We start from the raw sequence: 18,283 nt of genomic DNA, 5'->3' as shown, positions 1-18,283 counted from the left end.
AACATCTTGACGAAAATTATACATACATAATTTCAAAATTTCACCTTGCATTATTCATAATAGACCCTACATAATACACATTTTTGAGATGAGGTTGTTAAGCAGCTTCTAAAAACAAAAATATACAGGGCGTTTAATTAAAATTAAAGATAATGGACTACGCTAGGCTTGCATGAATCTACATTTAGGTACGCTAGGTACATTTAAATTTATGTTTAAAAAGCACACATTTTTATATATGAAAATCTACGGGTCCCAGCGTTTTTTAAAATTATTTAAAACAAGGACAGAAATAATTTTATTCCATAAGTGCCTTCTTATATATACAAGGTGTTTTAGAAAAAGGTAACACGATCTCTAGGATAGGTGAAAAATTAAAAAATAATTGGGGTTTGCTTACTAAATAATTTTGGTTTCACGATACAGGGCGTTGAAGAACAAAAAGTTTTACACATTTTTTTCACTATTTTTCCGAAACTACTGGTAACATCGTATATTATTTAAATCATCTTGGAGGAGACTACTAACTCAGTGAGAGCTTTATTAGTGGACTGTTTAGCATAGGGTGAATTTAAAATAGAATAAAAAAAATAACAGTAAAAAAACCAGACCTTAAAGTAAATTGTAATAAAAATATTTCCTACCTTGTCATTTCTTGTTGCACAAGCTGGAGCAGGCCTGCTATTTTTCGTACTGCTATTGCTGAGTAGTATAAATCACTCGCGATGACTATATTGAGTTTCTATACACTTTTCGGAATAATTGTAAGTTACTGTTAACCAAGAGAGTTGGTTGGCGAATTGTCTTTTTAAAATGAGGCGAGTAGGCAGGTAATTACATACAAAAAACTTTAAGGTTTTTACTTGAAAATAATGATAAAAATTAATACATACTCACTGAATTAGGTATTGGCCTACTCGTATATACGGGGTGTCCCATAATATTGAAAAGAAAATGAATTAAAATATTCTTTACAAAAACAAGAAAATTAAAAATTGTTATTCCTACTTATGTGGACGAACCACAACCGCCCACCACAATACGCAGTATTGTTACGGCTCAAAAGGCAAAGGACATAATTTTACTATAGAGCGTTTATATATACCACTATTAGTTTTCACTGTGGCCACTCTAACTATACCATCAGATCCAGGATGAACCTCAATTATACGGCCCAAAGGCCATGGTAGCGGGGGAATATTATTTTGGCGGATTACCACTAAGGTACCTAGTTGGACGTTTGGAGACGGAGAATTCCATTTAGCCCTTTGATGAAGAGTTTGAGACTTTCGAAGTTTGGAAGCTCTTATAAGAAAGGGGCCCGCAAAATCAACTCCAACATTACTGAAAGGTTTTAGTTGAGATATTCGAGCTAGCGGTAGATTTCCCATTAACGGAACTGGGGACAAAGGATTCACCTTAAAACATTTAACACATTTAGACAGTACTCTACGAATGGCTCGTTTGGAAGATATAATCCAAAAACGCTGAGAAATTAGGTATTGAACAGTTTGAAGCCCGGCGTGTAGATATTGCAGATGAGTAGATTCAATAATCATATCAGTTAATTTACAACTGTTAGGAAGTAATGCCGGAAATTTGCGATCATACGAAATGGGCGCATTAGCTAGGCGACTACCTACACGTAGAATTCCCTTTGCATCGATAAAAGGTGAAAGCTTTCTTAAATTTTTTGGAAGCAGCTGTTTATCTTGGATAAAATTTATTAAAGTATTAAAAAAGATCTGCTGTGTTCGTTTAACAAAAACCAGTAAGGAGTTATGTTGCTCCAATAAACTTAAACAACCTATTTCCAGATTACCATATCGGTTTTTGGTTACATAATGGAAAAAACGAATAATGTAACACAAACATCGAACACACCTATTTAAAGACGAATGACGATCCAATAAAATATCTAAAAAATTATTGGGAATTTCAGCAATCAATGCGACAGTCCGCACTTCCAAATTTACATTAGTAGACTCCTTTGAATTAAGTTCAAAGAACGTTAGCGGATCAGATTGTAAGAAGGTTGGCCCCGCCCACCATTTGGAACAGTTAATTAACTCAGAGGGTAAGCAACCCCTTGAACCAATGTCAGCAGGATTTTCTTCAGAAGGAACATAGTGCCAACATGAAGAAGTTACTCGTTCCTGCACATAAGCTACTCTATTGCTCACAAAAGTTTTCCACTGATGAGGGGAAGATTGTAACCAACGTAATGTAACAGCAGAATCAGAATAACAGTATATTTCCTTGATTTCTACTTTATCTTTAATAACAGAAGAAACAAAGGAGACTAGTCGAGCCACTAAAACCGCAGCAGACAATTCTAATCTGGGAATAGTAAGTCCCTTATTAATGGGTGCGACCTTAGATTTAGCTATAACAAAAGAAACAAAAGGTTGGCCTGAAGGTGATAAGCATCGAAAGTACAAGACAGCGCAGTAACCTTTCTCGCTAGCGTCACCAAAACAGTGAACTTCTAAGCGTAAAATATCGTCAATTAATAAATGACGAGGTAAATTTAATTTACTCAAATATGCTACATCATCAATGTATTTTTTCCACAAACGGATAATTTCTTTTGATGGAGCATCATCCCAACCAATCTTTTGAGTCCATATTCTTTGAATAAGGTGTTTAATTAGAAATGTTATTGGAGATAAAAATCCAAGAGGATCAAATATTTTTGCTAAATTGGACAAAAGATGACGTTTTGTACAAGAAGAGTCTAAAACTTGAACTTTAAAAGCAAATGTATCCGAAGAAGCGTCCCATTCCAACCCTAATACTTTAAGTGTTTTGGACGAAATATCATCATTAAATGTAAGAGGTTTTATTGCTAAATCTGATACAGCTAATCCTTTCAATAAATCGGGTACATTACTGGACCATTTTTTCAACTCAAAACCTCCTTTGGCAAGTAAGGCAATAAGTTCGTCTCTTAGTGCTAAGGCATTTTCGAAACTAGGACAGGAAGAAACGATATCATCAACGTAGGTTCCAGTTTTAAGTGCCTCGGCTGCTAGAGGAAACGAATCCCCGTCATCATTAGCCAACTGATGTAGACATCTAATAGCAAGATAAGGAGAACAAGAGAGACCATAAGCAACTCTGTTGATACGAAGATCTCGAACAGGTTCAGAATTATTAGAACGCCAAAGTACTCTTTGATAATCTGTTTGAGTAGGATTAATTAAAATTTGCCTATACATTTTAGAAATATCGGCCGTAATTACATAACCATGCAATCGAAAATTAATCAAAATTGTACAGATGTCAGTCTGAAGCTTAGGACCAGTGAATAATTTGTCATTGAGTGAGGGTTGATTTGGAAGATGCCCGGAACCATTAAAAACGACCCTTAATTTACTTGTTAGACTTTCAGGTCTTAAAACACAATGATGCGATAAATAGTAAACATAAGGTGAATCGAAGTTATTCAATGGGACAGGTTCCATGTGACCGAGCTCAACAAATTCCTTCATAAAGGTGCGGTATTGGTCATAAAGTTCAGGAGATTTTTGAAGCCTTCTTTCTAATGAATAAAACCTACTAAGAGCAAGTGATCTAATATTAGGAAAGACAGGATTTTCTTCCTTAAAAGGTAGATCTACTACAAAGCGTCCTGAATGTTCACGCGTATAAGTATTCATAAACATATTTTCCACTTTAGCGTCATCAGGAGCTAAGCAAAAAACTTCAGGGACTGCTTCTAATTCCCAGAATTTCTTTATTTGCTGATCCAAAGAAACCGTATCTTCAACTTGGCAAAATAAAGACGTAAGAGTAGGTGCCTTTGAAATATTTACTTTTCCCATAAGCACATAGCCAAATATAGTATTAATTGCATCAGGTTCATCTTGATTGCCGTAAATACGTCCATCCAAAAGAATGGTAGAGAATACATCAGCTCCTAAAAGAATGTCTATGGATCCTCTACGAAAGAAGTTATCATCTGCTAACTTTAAATTAGCAATATGGGGCCAAGTATTAACTTCTAAATTACATAAAGGCTGATCCTCACATATTTTTGTCAAGACTAACGCATCGGTTGTCAAAATAGGAGAAGATTTACGTACTGGTTTAAAAGAAATGGTAACCCCACCTAAATTAGTGTTCGACTGCATAGAACCTAATCCTTGGATGTTAGCTGAAGTTTTCATGGGACGTAAACCTAAACGCCTAAGGGTCTTTTGACAGATGAAGGACGTCATGCTTCCCGAATCTAACAGACACCTAACAGGTTGGTAGTTACCGTGACAATCAAGCACCTCAATACATGCAGTGGAAAGCAAAGTACTTTTATCAGCGGAAGAAAAACACACAGAAACGGATGATCCAGTCGTTGAATTTAAAGTGGATGCCGCCGAATCTTGAACATTCTCTTCTTTCTTAGAAGAGGAGAAGCAAAGGAGTGTATGATGTTTTTTATGGCACGAGTGACAAGTCCATGTAGATTTGCATAGGCTAGAACGATGTGATCCAAGACAGTTAATACACATCTTGTTCTTTTTTATTAATTGAAATCGATCTACAGGAGATTTTGCCAAAAAAACGGAGCATTTATAAATGGCATGGGTATCATTAGTTTTACAGATAGAACATTTTGGTTCAGGTTCTGTTTGAGCAAGCAATGATGTAGATTTGGAAGAATTAGGTTTTTTAGAAAAGTTAGATTTTGGTTTAGTGTGAAAATCAATATTATCTAAAGCGAGACAACTTTGATTTAAAAAATCAATCAGTTTTTTATAGCTTGGGATGGTTGAATTATTATGAAAAAGCTCAAAACGTGTTACTAAAGAAACAGTTAATCGTTTTAAAATCATTTGAACAAGTATAAAATCCCAATGTACTGTGGGTAGTCCTAGCTTATTTAGAGATGCCACATTTTTCGAAAATGTATCTAACAACTTGCGTAGTTCTTTTGGATCTTCTGAAGTCAGTTGTGGTGAACTTTCAAGGTTATTCCATAAATTGGCAGCGATTACCCTAACATTATTAAACCTTTCACAAAGCAGATCATAGGCAATTGGATAATTGTTTGCTGTGATGTCAATATGATCCACAGCATCGCGCGCTGCACCCTTTAAACACGATAGTAACAAATTAAATTTGTCAATTGGTTGTAAGTAAGTAAGAGTATGAACGCGAGCATCAAACTGATCTATAAAACTTCTAAATTCAGTTATTTTTCCACTGAAAGATGGCAATTCCGGTTTCGGTAAATTAAAATAATTTATAGGTAAAGGATTTTGAGACTGTGAAGTTGATGTAGTTTGCTGACTTGATGTTGAAGATTTTCTAAAGGCTTGCACGTATGTTAATTTAATTTTATAATATAATTTGTCAAAATTACTACGGCAATCATCTTCGACTTTAAATAGCGCGTCCTCATTATCTTGCTCAGAAACTAACATAATTATTTTATTATGAAGATCATAAAAATTGTCACGAATTTTTTCCAATCCTTCATACATAACTTCCAAAACCGGGTAAAAATTCTTATCGTCAGCAGCTACCTTTAAAGCAACAGCATGAATTTCAGTCATTTGTTGCACTTCAACTTGTCTTAAAGATTGATATTTTTTAATTTTATCTGCCATTTTGTAAATTTAAATGTAGAATTAATAAATTTAGAAAAATATGAAATTAGCGTTAGGAAATAAAATAGGTTCACCACACGAAAATTAATAAAATACAACCGAACTTTGTGCTAATAAAATAGAAAACTATGTCCTCTGCTATTTGAATATTTATAGACAAAAAATAATTATAAAACATAAACCCTTTAAAAAAAAATTACTGTGTAAAATAAACACACAGTTTCATCTATAATAGAGTCAACCTGTATAATAATTATTATAACAAAATTTGTCTATTGGCCGACGTTGACAATTTAATAATAATTACTTTTACATTAATGTGTTCCTTTTTTTACTTAAAAAACAACATTAACTGAGGTATAGGTACCACTAACGATCGGCACAAACAAAAAACCAATTTACTAATTGATACGTGATTTTAATTTTGTAAAGAATATTTTATCGCCTTATGTTAAAGAATAACAAAAAAATAAAGTCAAAGGAAATGCGGTTAAATAACCTGAATTTGATTCTGATCTTTGTAAATTAGCAAAGTATGACAATAAAATCAAACAATTCAGGTTTAAAAGAAACTTTCCCCGACTATATTACCCTCTTAGAAAAATGAAAAATGCAAGAAAAAAATATAGAAAATGGATCTATCAGGCTCGTAACGGATCAATAAATCATCTTGGAGGAGACTACTAACTCAGGGAGAGCTTTATTAGTGGACTGTTTAGCATAGGGTGAATTTAAAATAGAATAAAAAAAATAACAGTAAAAAAACCAGACCTTAAAGTAAATTGTAATAAAAATATTTCCTACCTTGTCATTTCTTGTTGCACAAGCTGGAGCAGGCCTGCTATTTTTCGTACTGCTATTGCTGAGTAGTATAAATCACTCGCGATGACTATATTGAGTTTCTATACACTTTTCGGAATAATTGTAAGTTACTGTTAACCAAGAGAGTTGGTTGGCGAATTGTCTTTTTAAAATGAGGCGAGTAGGCAGGTAATTACATACAAAAAACTTTAAGGTTTTTACTTGAAAATAATGATAAAAATTAATACATACTCACTGAATTAGGTATTGGCCTACTCGTATATACGGGGTGTCCCATAATATTGAAAAGAAAATGAATTAAAATATTCTTTACAAAAACAAGAAAATTAAAAATTGTTATTCCTACTTATGTGGACGAACCATTATTCGTTATACAAAAATTTTTACCAAGCAAAATAAAATGTTGAAATTATAAATATGTTATTTTATTTTAAGCTTTTATTAAAAAAGATAAAATAGAAGAATGCATGAGAAGAACAATAAAGAATGAAACCAAAAATGTATGTAAGGATGGGGCCAAGTAGGTAAATGTAAATTAAATGTAAACGTAAAATTAATAATAAAAGATTATTATTGTAAGTTTTGAACATATTTTATGTCATGGGACATGAAATTACGAGTCGCAGGGACAACCAGACACATGAACTGAATAGAAGAATTGTTCTTGGGTGGGCAGAGGGCAGCATTTTAAAAACTGAGAGAAACTTTTAAAAGTGCGTCCTCCCAGTCTTGACGTATGGATCAGAAACACTTACCTTAACTAAAGCCTCGGCTACCAAACTAAGAGTAACGCAGAGAAGAATAACTCTGCAAGACAAAATTAAAAACGAAGAAATCAGGAGAAGAACAAAGGTGACTGACGTCATCGAAAGGCTAGCCAGGTTGAAGTGGAGATGGGCAGGACACATTGCCAGAATGACAGATGGGAGATGGGCAAAAAGGTTATTGGAATGGAGGTCAAGCGAAGACAAGAGAAACGTCGGTCGACCGCCTACAAGATGGACTGACGACTTAAGAAAGCTAAATAAAAACTGGATGAGAGCGGCGCAGGATAGACGTGGTTGGAAACGAGGGGAGGAGGCCTATGTTCAGCAGTGGACATTTAAGGCTGAATGATGATTGTAAGTTTTTATTATTACCTCAAATGCCATTAAAATAATAACAAAGTTCTTTTACCGAGTTTCCGGTACTTTTCGCAACCTCGTTTTCCATTTAGGTTCAAATGGCCACTTGGGTGTTACGTAACGTTTAGGTAGGGGGAGGGGGGTACAGAAAAACGTCACGGTGCGTTACATGGGGGGGAGGGGGGGTCAAAAATCCTCAAAAATTGCGTTACGTAATACTTGAACGCTCCCTTATAGAATGTATCAAATATTGCTGTTTATTATAAAAATTCTTTTATACTATATACACAAAGTTCAGAACTAGAAACAAAAACCATAGTAAGTCTTTTTTACACAATTTTATGCCTATCCCAATTTTCCCATAACACTATGTGGATTAATACAAACACACATTTTATCCTGCATAGTACAAAACTAGGATACCTCCTGATTGCGGTTCCTAAATATTGTAAGTTTTACTGGTTAGTAAATTCCATTTAAAAAAATCCATTATTACAATGTAGAACCTAGAGTTAAGCATGTTCTTTGGGCAAGTGAAGATCTCGAACTAAATCATGTAATTCGGCTTGTTGGATGCAATAAGGTGCTTTTTCGTCGCTCTCGGGAAAATAAGAATCATTCTTTTCTGATACATCATCGGGTTTACTTTTATCGCCATACATTTCCAAATCTTCTTCCCAATTTGCCGGGGGTCCTGGAATTGGTAAATCTTCTCCATGGAAAACCGGTTTTATTGCTGAGATAATATCTGGATATTCAATTTTATGCTTGCCTTTCCTTGAAAAACCAGACACTTGTGTCATGCAGAAGTAACAGTCGTTAAAACGGTTTAGAACTAATAAGTTTAAATGGGTAGGTTTACTGATTAAGGATTACCTTTGGTTTATTTTTATTTAAATGTGTTATTCGTAGACATTAGATATCCCAGTGTTGTCAAAGTATGCACAATTTTTAGAAAAAACGTCAGTTTGATAACATCACTCACCGATATATTACAAATGACTGTTTTAAAAAAATTTTAGTAAAATATTCATAACTCAAAAATCGTAACTCATTTTTTTTTGAAAAAATCATAACTCAAAAATCTTACGTGTTAGGAACTTTTTATCATCATATTCATATTCAGAGAGCAAAAATTAACAAAAAACAGCACTTTGCATTCCAGTCGCAAATTGGTTGTAAACTAGTGATTTGAGATTTTTAGGAAAAAAGGTATTTAGAAAATCGGATGTAATGCAATGTTGTGAATACCTTTTTAACCCTCCTTGGTCCTTTTAGGGCTACAGGTTTCCTTCACGACAAATTTCTAAAACAAAGTCATTTTCATTGAAATGGTTACATGTCTTTCTGTTTTATTTCCATGACTGGAAGAATACAAATCACTGCAATTCACATCATCTTCGGTAGGCACTCGTACATGCGTATTTGTGTAAATAAGTTTGTATGACTTTATGCGTTTTTCTCTATCATTCAACAAATCTCACACGAAATCTGTGTTCTTTCACACGTATGAATGTAGGGATTCTGGCTTTTTTTTTTCATTTCCAACTCTTGCGATACCTTTCTCCAGATATCGTGTGCATGCGTTACAACTTTATCACCCGGTAACAATATTTGACTTTTGAATTTTAATAATAATTCAATGACTTTGTCTGTTGAGACTAATTTCGGCTGTTTACTGTTTAAAAAAAGAGCAATCAATTTTTTTTATCATTAAATTTGCACTTAATTCAGAGAATACGTTGGTGTTCACTTATAAATCGCTTATCAATTTTTGAACGACTGTTCTGCTAGCTTGAAACAAAGTTGGCAGAATATGCGATAACGTAAAAAAAGAGCAATAATTTTTTTCATTAAACATTAAATTTGCATTTAATTCAGAGAAGAGTTATTTAATGATTTATCAATTTTTGAGCTAGCTTGAAATCAAGTTGGCAGAACATGTGATAACTTAAAAAAAGAGCAATAAGTTATTTTTTGTAATATTAAATTTGCATTTTATTAGACTTAACTATGGTATAATAATAACTGTGTTCTGCTGACTTTGTTCTGCTAACTTGATAGGGTAAAATTTTGTGTGGGTTAAAATAAAAAAATGTGTTTACCTCGCTCATAATGATTGTGCCTTCTATGGCTAAGAGTAGATCTCTCAATGTAGACCTTACAATCGTAATTACTTTCTGCATTCTGTCAATTTCTTGTCTTAAGAATATATTTAACGGGTTTAATTGACCCATAATTTTTAATCTAAAAAATCAAAAGGGCCAATCAAAGGTATTTTAGCCATATTTAAGATAGATTTTAGCCATATTAAAACAAAGGGGATTTACAAAAAAAAGTTAACAAATTCCAAACGGCACATTTTTTCTTTATACTTTAAATGCTTTTGACATCCTGTCCAAAGAAGTAGGTTTTCAAATACCAATGTCAATAAGCAATACGGATATTTAGAACCAATATTCCGATATGCATAAAAAGGAAGGTTTTTAAATAGTGCATACTTCCGGTGTTGACTTATGGTGAAGAACCTTTAAATAAAAATAAAAAAAAGCTATAATTCGCCCCATAATAACGTACGAAAATAAGACTTGGATACTGAACCAGCGTGAAACAACAAAATTATTAGTAAAAAATGAATAACCATTTTCACTTGGCCGGAACTTTACCGCGCTGAGCAGATGGGACGTGAATTGTAAATTGTAGAATTCCCTCATCTTCCTTAGTCTCAGCATTCGTATGGCTTGCATATTGTAGAAGCCTCGGAGGTGTAACCAGAGAAGGTTCCCATTGTTTTCATTCTGGTGGTGTGTAGAATAGCATTATGTTGTTTTGTATGACATTAGAGTGAAAACTTCGTCTTTTTTTAAAATTCTTAGTCTTAGAATGAAGGATTATCCAGACGACCTTTAGGCCTCCTAGGGATGAGATAACAGGTGAGTGGAGACGAATACCAGGAACTACAAGCGCTCTATGGAAAGGAAAACATAGTACGATACATTAGGGAAAATCGTATTAAAGATATTGTTCTGATAATAAAGATAGACAAGACTAAAGGCGGGTTGACATTACTAGTGAATAACGAACGTGGCTCACGCTTACTTATTTTGCCCGTGCTATTGTTAGATATTTTATTATCTATTTTCAAACTCGAGCAGTGCATTTGTATCTATGCATTGCATAAATGCAAATGTACTGCTCGATTTTGAAAATAGATAATAAAATATCTAACAATAGCACGGGTAAAATACGTAAGCGTGAGCCACTTTCGTTATTCACTAGTAATGTCAACCCGCCTATATACTGAGAGCAAATGATAAAATACTACTAGAATACAACCATCTAGAAAAGCATTATGGCAGAAGGTCATTTGGTCGCCCAAGAAAAAGATGGAAGGATGCAGTAAGGAGTGATTTTCGTAAGATGGGTGTTAGATAGCAGAAATAACGAAGATAGCAATAGACCAGAATACAGAAAATTGAGAAAAACCATGAAAAGAAAATGTTACAGCAAAAAAGAAAATACAACGAGAACAAACTAAAAGAAATAGAAGACAAATTCCAAAAGAAATAAATAAGGTCATTCTACCAAGAAGCAAAAAAATGGAAAGAGGATATCAGAAAAACATTCCATACATGAGAGATGTTAAAGAAATACTGCTAAATGAGCCGGAAAAAATAATGAGAAACTGGCAAAACTCTTTCACAGAACTGATAAATAAGGGCAAAGTAGAAAAGGAAACAAACCATAAAATTGAAGATGATCAAATAGCAATAGAAATACCCAGAGAGCAAGAAATAGAAAACGGAATAAAGAGCCTGAAAAATAAGAAAAGCCCAGGAATAACAGAAATATCGCCCGAAATGGTAAAATCAGGAGGAAAAAGACTACAAAAAGATATATATGACCTGATAAGAATATGGGAGGTAGAAAATACCCTATACATAAAAAGGTATAGAATGCTATGCGAAAACTATAAAGACATTACACTAGTAGTAGAAATAGTTTACAAACCCTTGGCACAAAGTATAAGAAAAAAGGTAAATCGATAGTCGGAAAAAAATATTGGGAGAATACCAGGCAGGATTTAGAAACAACAGATCAACGACGTACCAAATATTTGCCTTAAAAGAAATACAGACTACCTGTTACGAACATAAAACAGTACTATATGCTTTGTTCATCGAGTTTAAGCAGGCCTATGACATATCAAAAAGAGAGCAGATGTACGAAATGATGAAAGAATTGGGGATACCAAGTAAAATTATGAGGATGGTAAAGATGACGATTGAAAACACAACAAACGAAATAGCACGGAAAGGGTATACATCCAAAAAGTTTAAAACAAAAGGAAGGATTACGACACGGAAATCCACTATCAACAACTGCATTCAATCTGACATTGGAATGAATAATCAGGAAAAGTAGAATAAACCTGCAAGAAACGACATTTAAAAACGGGCACCGATGCATAGCATTTGCAGACGATCTGACTCTATTAGCAACAAACAAGAAAGAATGACAAAAGTTAATGAAAATCATAATAACAGAAGCCAAAAAAATTGTGACTTAAAATAAATGAAGAAAAGACAAAGTATATGATAATGGGAGAGATCCAAAAAGAAAAATAAAATAACATAATATTAGAAATAGTTGAAGAAAGAACATACTCGTTCAAAAAAGATATTGATTACCTGGGAGCCAAAATAGATGAAAATGGTCATGAGGGAAGAGAGATAAAGACAAGAATAGCTAAAGGAAATAAAAAGTATGGAACAATACGGACAATAATGAAATCTAAATACGCACCAAGAAAAACAAAAATCAGAATTTATAAGACTGTTATCAGATCGACAGTAGCATATGTATGCGAAACATGGGTGCTGAAAATAATAAATGCAATGCAATAAAGAACTGGAAGAACTGTATGAAGAGCCAGCGATAATGACGACGATCAAAGCACAGGCAATACGATATTTGGGGCACATCGGGGGAATTTGAAGTAAAGAATTGCCAAAAATGGTACTCTCACGAAAACCAATATAACAGAGAAGGAAAGGCAGGCCAAGAAAAGATACAAGGACAGTGTGTACGAAGACCTGAAAAAAGTAACATTGAGATATCGAAAGAACTAGCACTGGACAGAAGGATTTCGAGGGAGGTGGTGAAGGAGTGTATAAAAAGACTGAATTGAAATTAAATAAAAATTATAATAAAATGTAATCAGATATGTAAACATTTTAGCACTAGGCCGGCAAGCCCCGTTGAGCTTAATAAATAAATAATAGAATACAACCTTCTAGAAAAGCCTTAGGTCGAAGGTCATCTGGTCGCCCAAGAAAAAGGTGGAAGGATGCAGTAACAAGTGATCTTCGTAAGATGGGTGTGCAACAATGATAATTTATGACCAGGACCAGTAAGAGTGGAGGAAAATTGTAAACGCGGCAAAGACTTACTTATAGCCACTTTACACGATGCAACTAATTGCGCAATTAATTGCACAATTTCTTGCAGCAATAGAAATTGCATCGTGTCATACGCAAATTGCACAGAAAAGCTGCAACTTCTTGCAGCAATTTCTTGCTGCAAGAAGTTGCAGCTAAATAGAACGTGTCCTATTTTTCATGCAATTTTTTCTGCAATTTGGTTATATTTTTAGTAACTTTTAAGGCTACACTGTTTGTTTTGATATTCTGTCATCCGAAATTTCAAATTAAACAATTTTTGACAAAACTAGAGGAACTTTTTACCAATTTCACGCTTCACAGATAACATTATTCTGGTGGATAACTTTAATTATGCAACATAGGGATTAAAGAAACTATATTCTATTTTTATTTCTTTTGTATTTAACAAGGTTTAACAACTTATTTCCTTTTGTAAATGAATAATGTATTATAGGTATACTTGCATTAGGTATTATTTGATTTTGTTATACATAATACATATTATAATTTTCTCAAATTATAATCTAACATTTTTAATCTAATATATCAATAACTCTACTCAAAAAATTACATTTTTAATTTATAAAAACAACAACCCAAAATTTATGGTATGTCGAAAGTTTCTGTCCATTTCATGTCAGTTTATGCAATTACTTGCACTGTGTAATCACTTTATTGCAGAAAGCTAGTTGCAACTTATTGCAGAAGTTCTTGCTGCAAGAACTTGTGCAATAAATTTCGCAATTACTTGCATCGTGTAAAGTGGCTATTAGAGTTGCAGAGTTGATATACCGGGTGTCCACTTATATTTTCCCCCACTTTAACTGCCTATAACTTCTAAACGGCTCAAGATAGAAATATACGGTTTCCGCTGAAATGTTTTATTTTAGTAAAAGTGTTGTCTGAATGGATTGAATTTTTTATATCGCTCTCAAAGACGAAAATAAAAATGGATTGAATTTTTTATATCGCTCTCAAAGACGAAAATAAAAATGGCGGAGAAAAACGTTGTTGAATTTTTTTTAATGGAACACCCAGTATATTTTTTTGTAAATTGAAAGAAAGGTGATTCACCTATCCACCTATCCACCTATTGGGACCGTGCAAGTTCGGCAAAGCGACCCCTATTTCTACGCTCTATACTAAAATTCGCACTTTTAATTATATTGGCCAATTATATTAGTCCTGGTTACTGGATAATTGTCAAGACCATAGTCCAAAAAAATAATAAGAAGAAAAAATAAGATTCAGGTTATGTTATGAAAACGTCAACAATTGTATGTAGTAAATAAAATTAGTTATTAAAATGCAGTACTGCAAGCAAAATAAAATTAATTAAATTTACCTTTATATAATAATTGCATATCATATCAATATTGTGGAGCAATATATAATTTTTCTGCTTCATTGACAGAAGGTATGAAATATACGTCAATTTGACAATTTCAATTGACAATATGAATTATTTAAGATAGTTTCAATATTTCTCCGCGACTCGCGCAGGGTCGTTTCTCGTTTTCCCTCCAAGTACTTGCACACCGCGAATATAAAGTTTCTCAAAATCGGTTGTCAAATCACTGAGTAATTAATTTTTATAATGAGAGGTGCAACGTGGATATCACATACCAAAGTAACATAACTAAGCAAATTGATACTATGTTATGTGATTTCCACATGGCATCTCCCATTTTAAAAATTAATTGCTCAGTTACTTGACAACCGCTTTTAAAAAATTTTATATCGCTAGATAGGTAAATGACCGTTTCTGAAGTTATACTTCTTTATAGGCCTTGGGCCCGCATATACAATTATTATTTATGACCACACCGTTGAAAATTTTTGTACTTGTTATTTGGGTGGAGTCGGACAAATTTTGAGCTTGGCGCATTATGGTAGTGGGGCGTTTGTCTGTCAAGCGGTGACGAAGTTGTCAATTTTATGCAAGAAAAAAATTTATTACCACATTGGTCATTCTATTTTAATCAATGGATTTTGTCATATAAACAACGAAAACAATTTTGTCGGACAAAAATATTGGGGCATATGACGCGTCGGACACGCTAAATATGTCAAATTTATGAAAATAATAAATTTATTACCACATCGATAATTTTAACGGTATCTATCATAAAACCTTTTTACAATAATGTGGTAACCTTGTCGGACAATTTTCACGGGGCATATGCGCAGTCGGACGCGCCGAAGATGTCAATTTCCTGAAAATTTTTTATTTATTACCACAGATGTCATTTTTATTTTGTACTGTTCTTTTACATGTGTAATGCATATTGGATCACTTGTCGGACAAAAATAATGGGGCGTTTTGGTACAATTAAAATAAAAAGTAATTTTTATGCATACAGGGTGTTTGGTAAAGAATGGGCCATAGCTTAACCTCAGGTCCCTGAGGTTAAAATAGGCCGATTTAAGCTAACTTACCTTAGTACAAAGTTTATAATAGCCGAGATACAGGGTGTCAAAGTTAAACTTTTTTTTTATTTATTATTGAATATTTCCTGATAGGTATGAGACAACAACATGAAATTTTATATCTGGGGGTTTCTTGGGTCGAGAAATCTATATTCCTTACCAAAAATTATGCATTGCCCAGAGGGCGCCACATATGTCTTTCAGCACTCATTTATTACGTTCAATTTTTTTTATCCTTCACTCTGTATAATTTTGACATTAAAATTTTTATTTTCCTATTAGTTTTACTTAAAAAAGGTATACTTCTTTCATCTTCCTAAACTCAACCGTTTTCGAGATAAACGCATTTTAAATATGCGATACACCATCATTTTTAGCATAATATCATTGTAGTTACACCCGAAAAATAACTTAAAATTTATGAAAATAATAAATTTATTACCACATAGCTAATTTTAACGAAATCTACCATAAAACCTTTTTACAATAATGTGGTAACCTTGTCGGACAATTTTCACGGGGCATATGCGCAGTCGGACGCGCTGAAAATGTCAATTTCCTGAAAATTTTTTATTTATTACCACAGATGTTATTTTTATTTTGTACTGTTTTTTTACATGTGTAATGCATATTGGATCATTTGTCGGACAAAAATAATGGGGCGTTTTGGTACAATTTAAAAAAAAATAATTTTTATACATTTTTGACTTCATATTAAATTACGTATTTTTCGGCTCATATTACCCGTATGCGCGCCAATGGTGAATATTAAATTCTTAACTGTAGTTAAAAAATGTAGTTAATAATGTAACTGTAGTTAATACCCAAAATTAATTTTGGGTACAACTCTAAGTCATCATCATCATCATCATCATTTGGCTCTACAACTCTATGTGAGTCTTGGCCCCGTTTACTATTTCCTTCCATTGTTGTCGGTCCTGAGCAGCTATTTCCTATTGCTGTACTCCCATTTTGCGTAGATCGCTGGCTACTGCGCCCTTCCATCTCTTTCTTGGGCGACCAACTGACCTTTTTCCATCGGGCCTTTCCCAGAATGTGGCGTTTAGAAGTCTTTCGTCACTTGATCTTAGTACGTGACCCGCCCATCGTATTCTGTTTGATTTAATGTAGCGTACTATGTTTTCATCTCCGTATATTGTCTGGAGTTCATCATTGTGTCTTCTTCTCCATTCTCCAAGTCATACCCTTTTAAATTTTTTACTTAATGTGTGTAACAATTTTCAGCTAAATCGATCTAAAAATAACCGAGAGAAACTGTTTTAAATTTTTTTTTGATAACACCTCCTCGTCGATAGCCTAAAATAATGAAGTTTTCTGTTCGTTTGCCCCAACATTTTTGTCAGACAGTTACATGTTTTGGTTAAGAATATAATTAGTTGTAACTTAATACTTTGTCGGAAAAATGGTTGTAAATATAAGGGATGCACGAACCCAGCATAATTTAAAACTACAGTTTATTAATAAACATTACATTTTTTGTCCGACTTGGATTTGCCCCAATATTTTTGTCCGACACTTAGATTTTTTGATTTGGAATAAAACTACTTATAACCCGATTTGTGTCGGAAATTTTTTTAATTCGAGAAAAAAAAACTACAGAACAATGTTTGTCGTTGTTCAAGGAGTATGTACACAAATTATCAGATCAAAATTTTTCTAAAATTTTTCCTCTTGCCGGAAAATTTTTTAAGAAAATTTTGGGTTCCGACCTACGTCATACCCTTTTAAATGCTTTACTTAGTGTGTGTACCAATTTTCAGCTAAATCGATTCAAAAGTAACCGAGAAACACTGTTTTAAAATTTTTTTTTTGATAATACCTCCTCGTCGATAGCCTAAAAGAATTAAGTTTTCTGTTCGTTTGCCCCAACATTTTTGTCAGACAATTACATTTTTTGTTTAAGAATATAATTATTTGTAACTTACTACCTTTGTCGGAAAAATGGTTGTAAAGATAAGGGATACACGAACCCAGCATAATTTAAAAGTATAGTTTATCAATAAAAATTAAATTTTTTTTTCCGACTTTGGATTTGCCCCAATATTTTTGTCGGACACTTAGATTTTTTGATTTGGAATATAACTACTTATAACCTGATACTTATATCGGAATTTTTTTTTATTTCGAGAAAAAAAACTACAGAACGATGTTTGTCGTTGTTCAAGGAGTATGTACGCAAATATCAGATCACATTTTTTCTAAAATTTTAACTCTTGTCCGAAATTTTTTTGGGAAAACTTTGGGTACAGCTCTACGCCATACCCTTTTAAATGTTTTACTTAGTGTGTGTACCAATTTTCAGCTAAGTCGATTCAAAAATGACCGAGAAAAACTGTTTTAAAATATTTTTGGATAATACCTCCTCGTCCATAGCCTAAAAGAATTAAGTTTCCTGTTCGTTTGCCCCAACATTTTTGTCAGACAATTACATTTTTTGTTTAAGAGTATAATTACTTGCATCCTACTACTATTGTCGGAAAAATGGTTTTAAAGATAAGGGATGCACGAACCCAGAATAGTTTAACAGTATAGTTTATTAATAAAAATTAAATTTTTTGTCCGAATTTGGATGTGCCCCACTATTTATGTCGGGCACTTAGATTTTTTGATTTGGAATATGACTACTTATAACCTGATACATGGGCTGAAATTTTTTTTCAATTCGAGAAAAAAATACAGAACGATGTTTGTCGTTGTTCAAGGAGTATGTACACAAATTATCAGATCACAATTTTTCTAAAATTTTCCCTCTTGTCGGAAAATTTTTTAAGAAAATTTTGGGTTCCGATCTACGTCACACCCTTTTAAATGCTTTACTTAGTGTGTGTAC

At 33.2% G+C, this 18,283-nt stretch overlaps 1 protein-coding gene across 1 annotated transcript in view; it reads right to left on the bottom strand.

Moving 5' to 3' along the window:
- LOC126889868 (dynein axonemal heavy chain 8) overlaps positions 1-18,283 on the bottom strand; it is a 424,246-nt gene that overhangs the window by 40,390 nt on the left and 365,573 nt on the right. Inside the window, exon 63 of the mRNA XM_050658553.1 lies at positions 9,664-9,805. Within this exon, the coding sequence (XP_050514510.1) occupies positions 9,664-9,805 (142 nt within the window). The remainder of the gene's footprint in view (positions 1-9,663; positions 9,806-18,283) is intronic.

The sequence above is a fragment of the Diabrotica virgifera genome, chromosome 8 (assembly GCF_917563875.1).
Source record: "Diabrotica virgifera virgifera chromosome 8, PGI_DIABVI_V3a".
Lineage (NCBI taxonomy): Eukaryota > Metazoa > Arthropoda > Insecta > Coleoptera > Chrysomelidae > Diabrotica > Diabrotica virgifera.
Note: the sequence above shows the minus strand (reverse complement) of the source record. Positions and strands in the feature narration are given on the sequence as shown.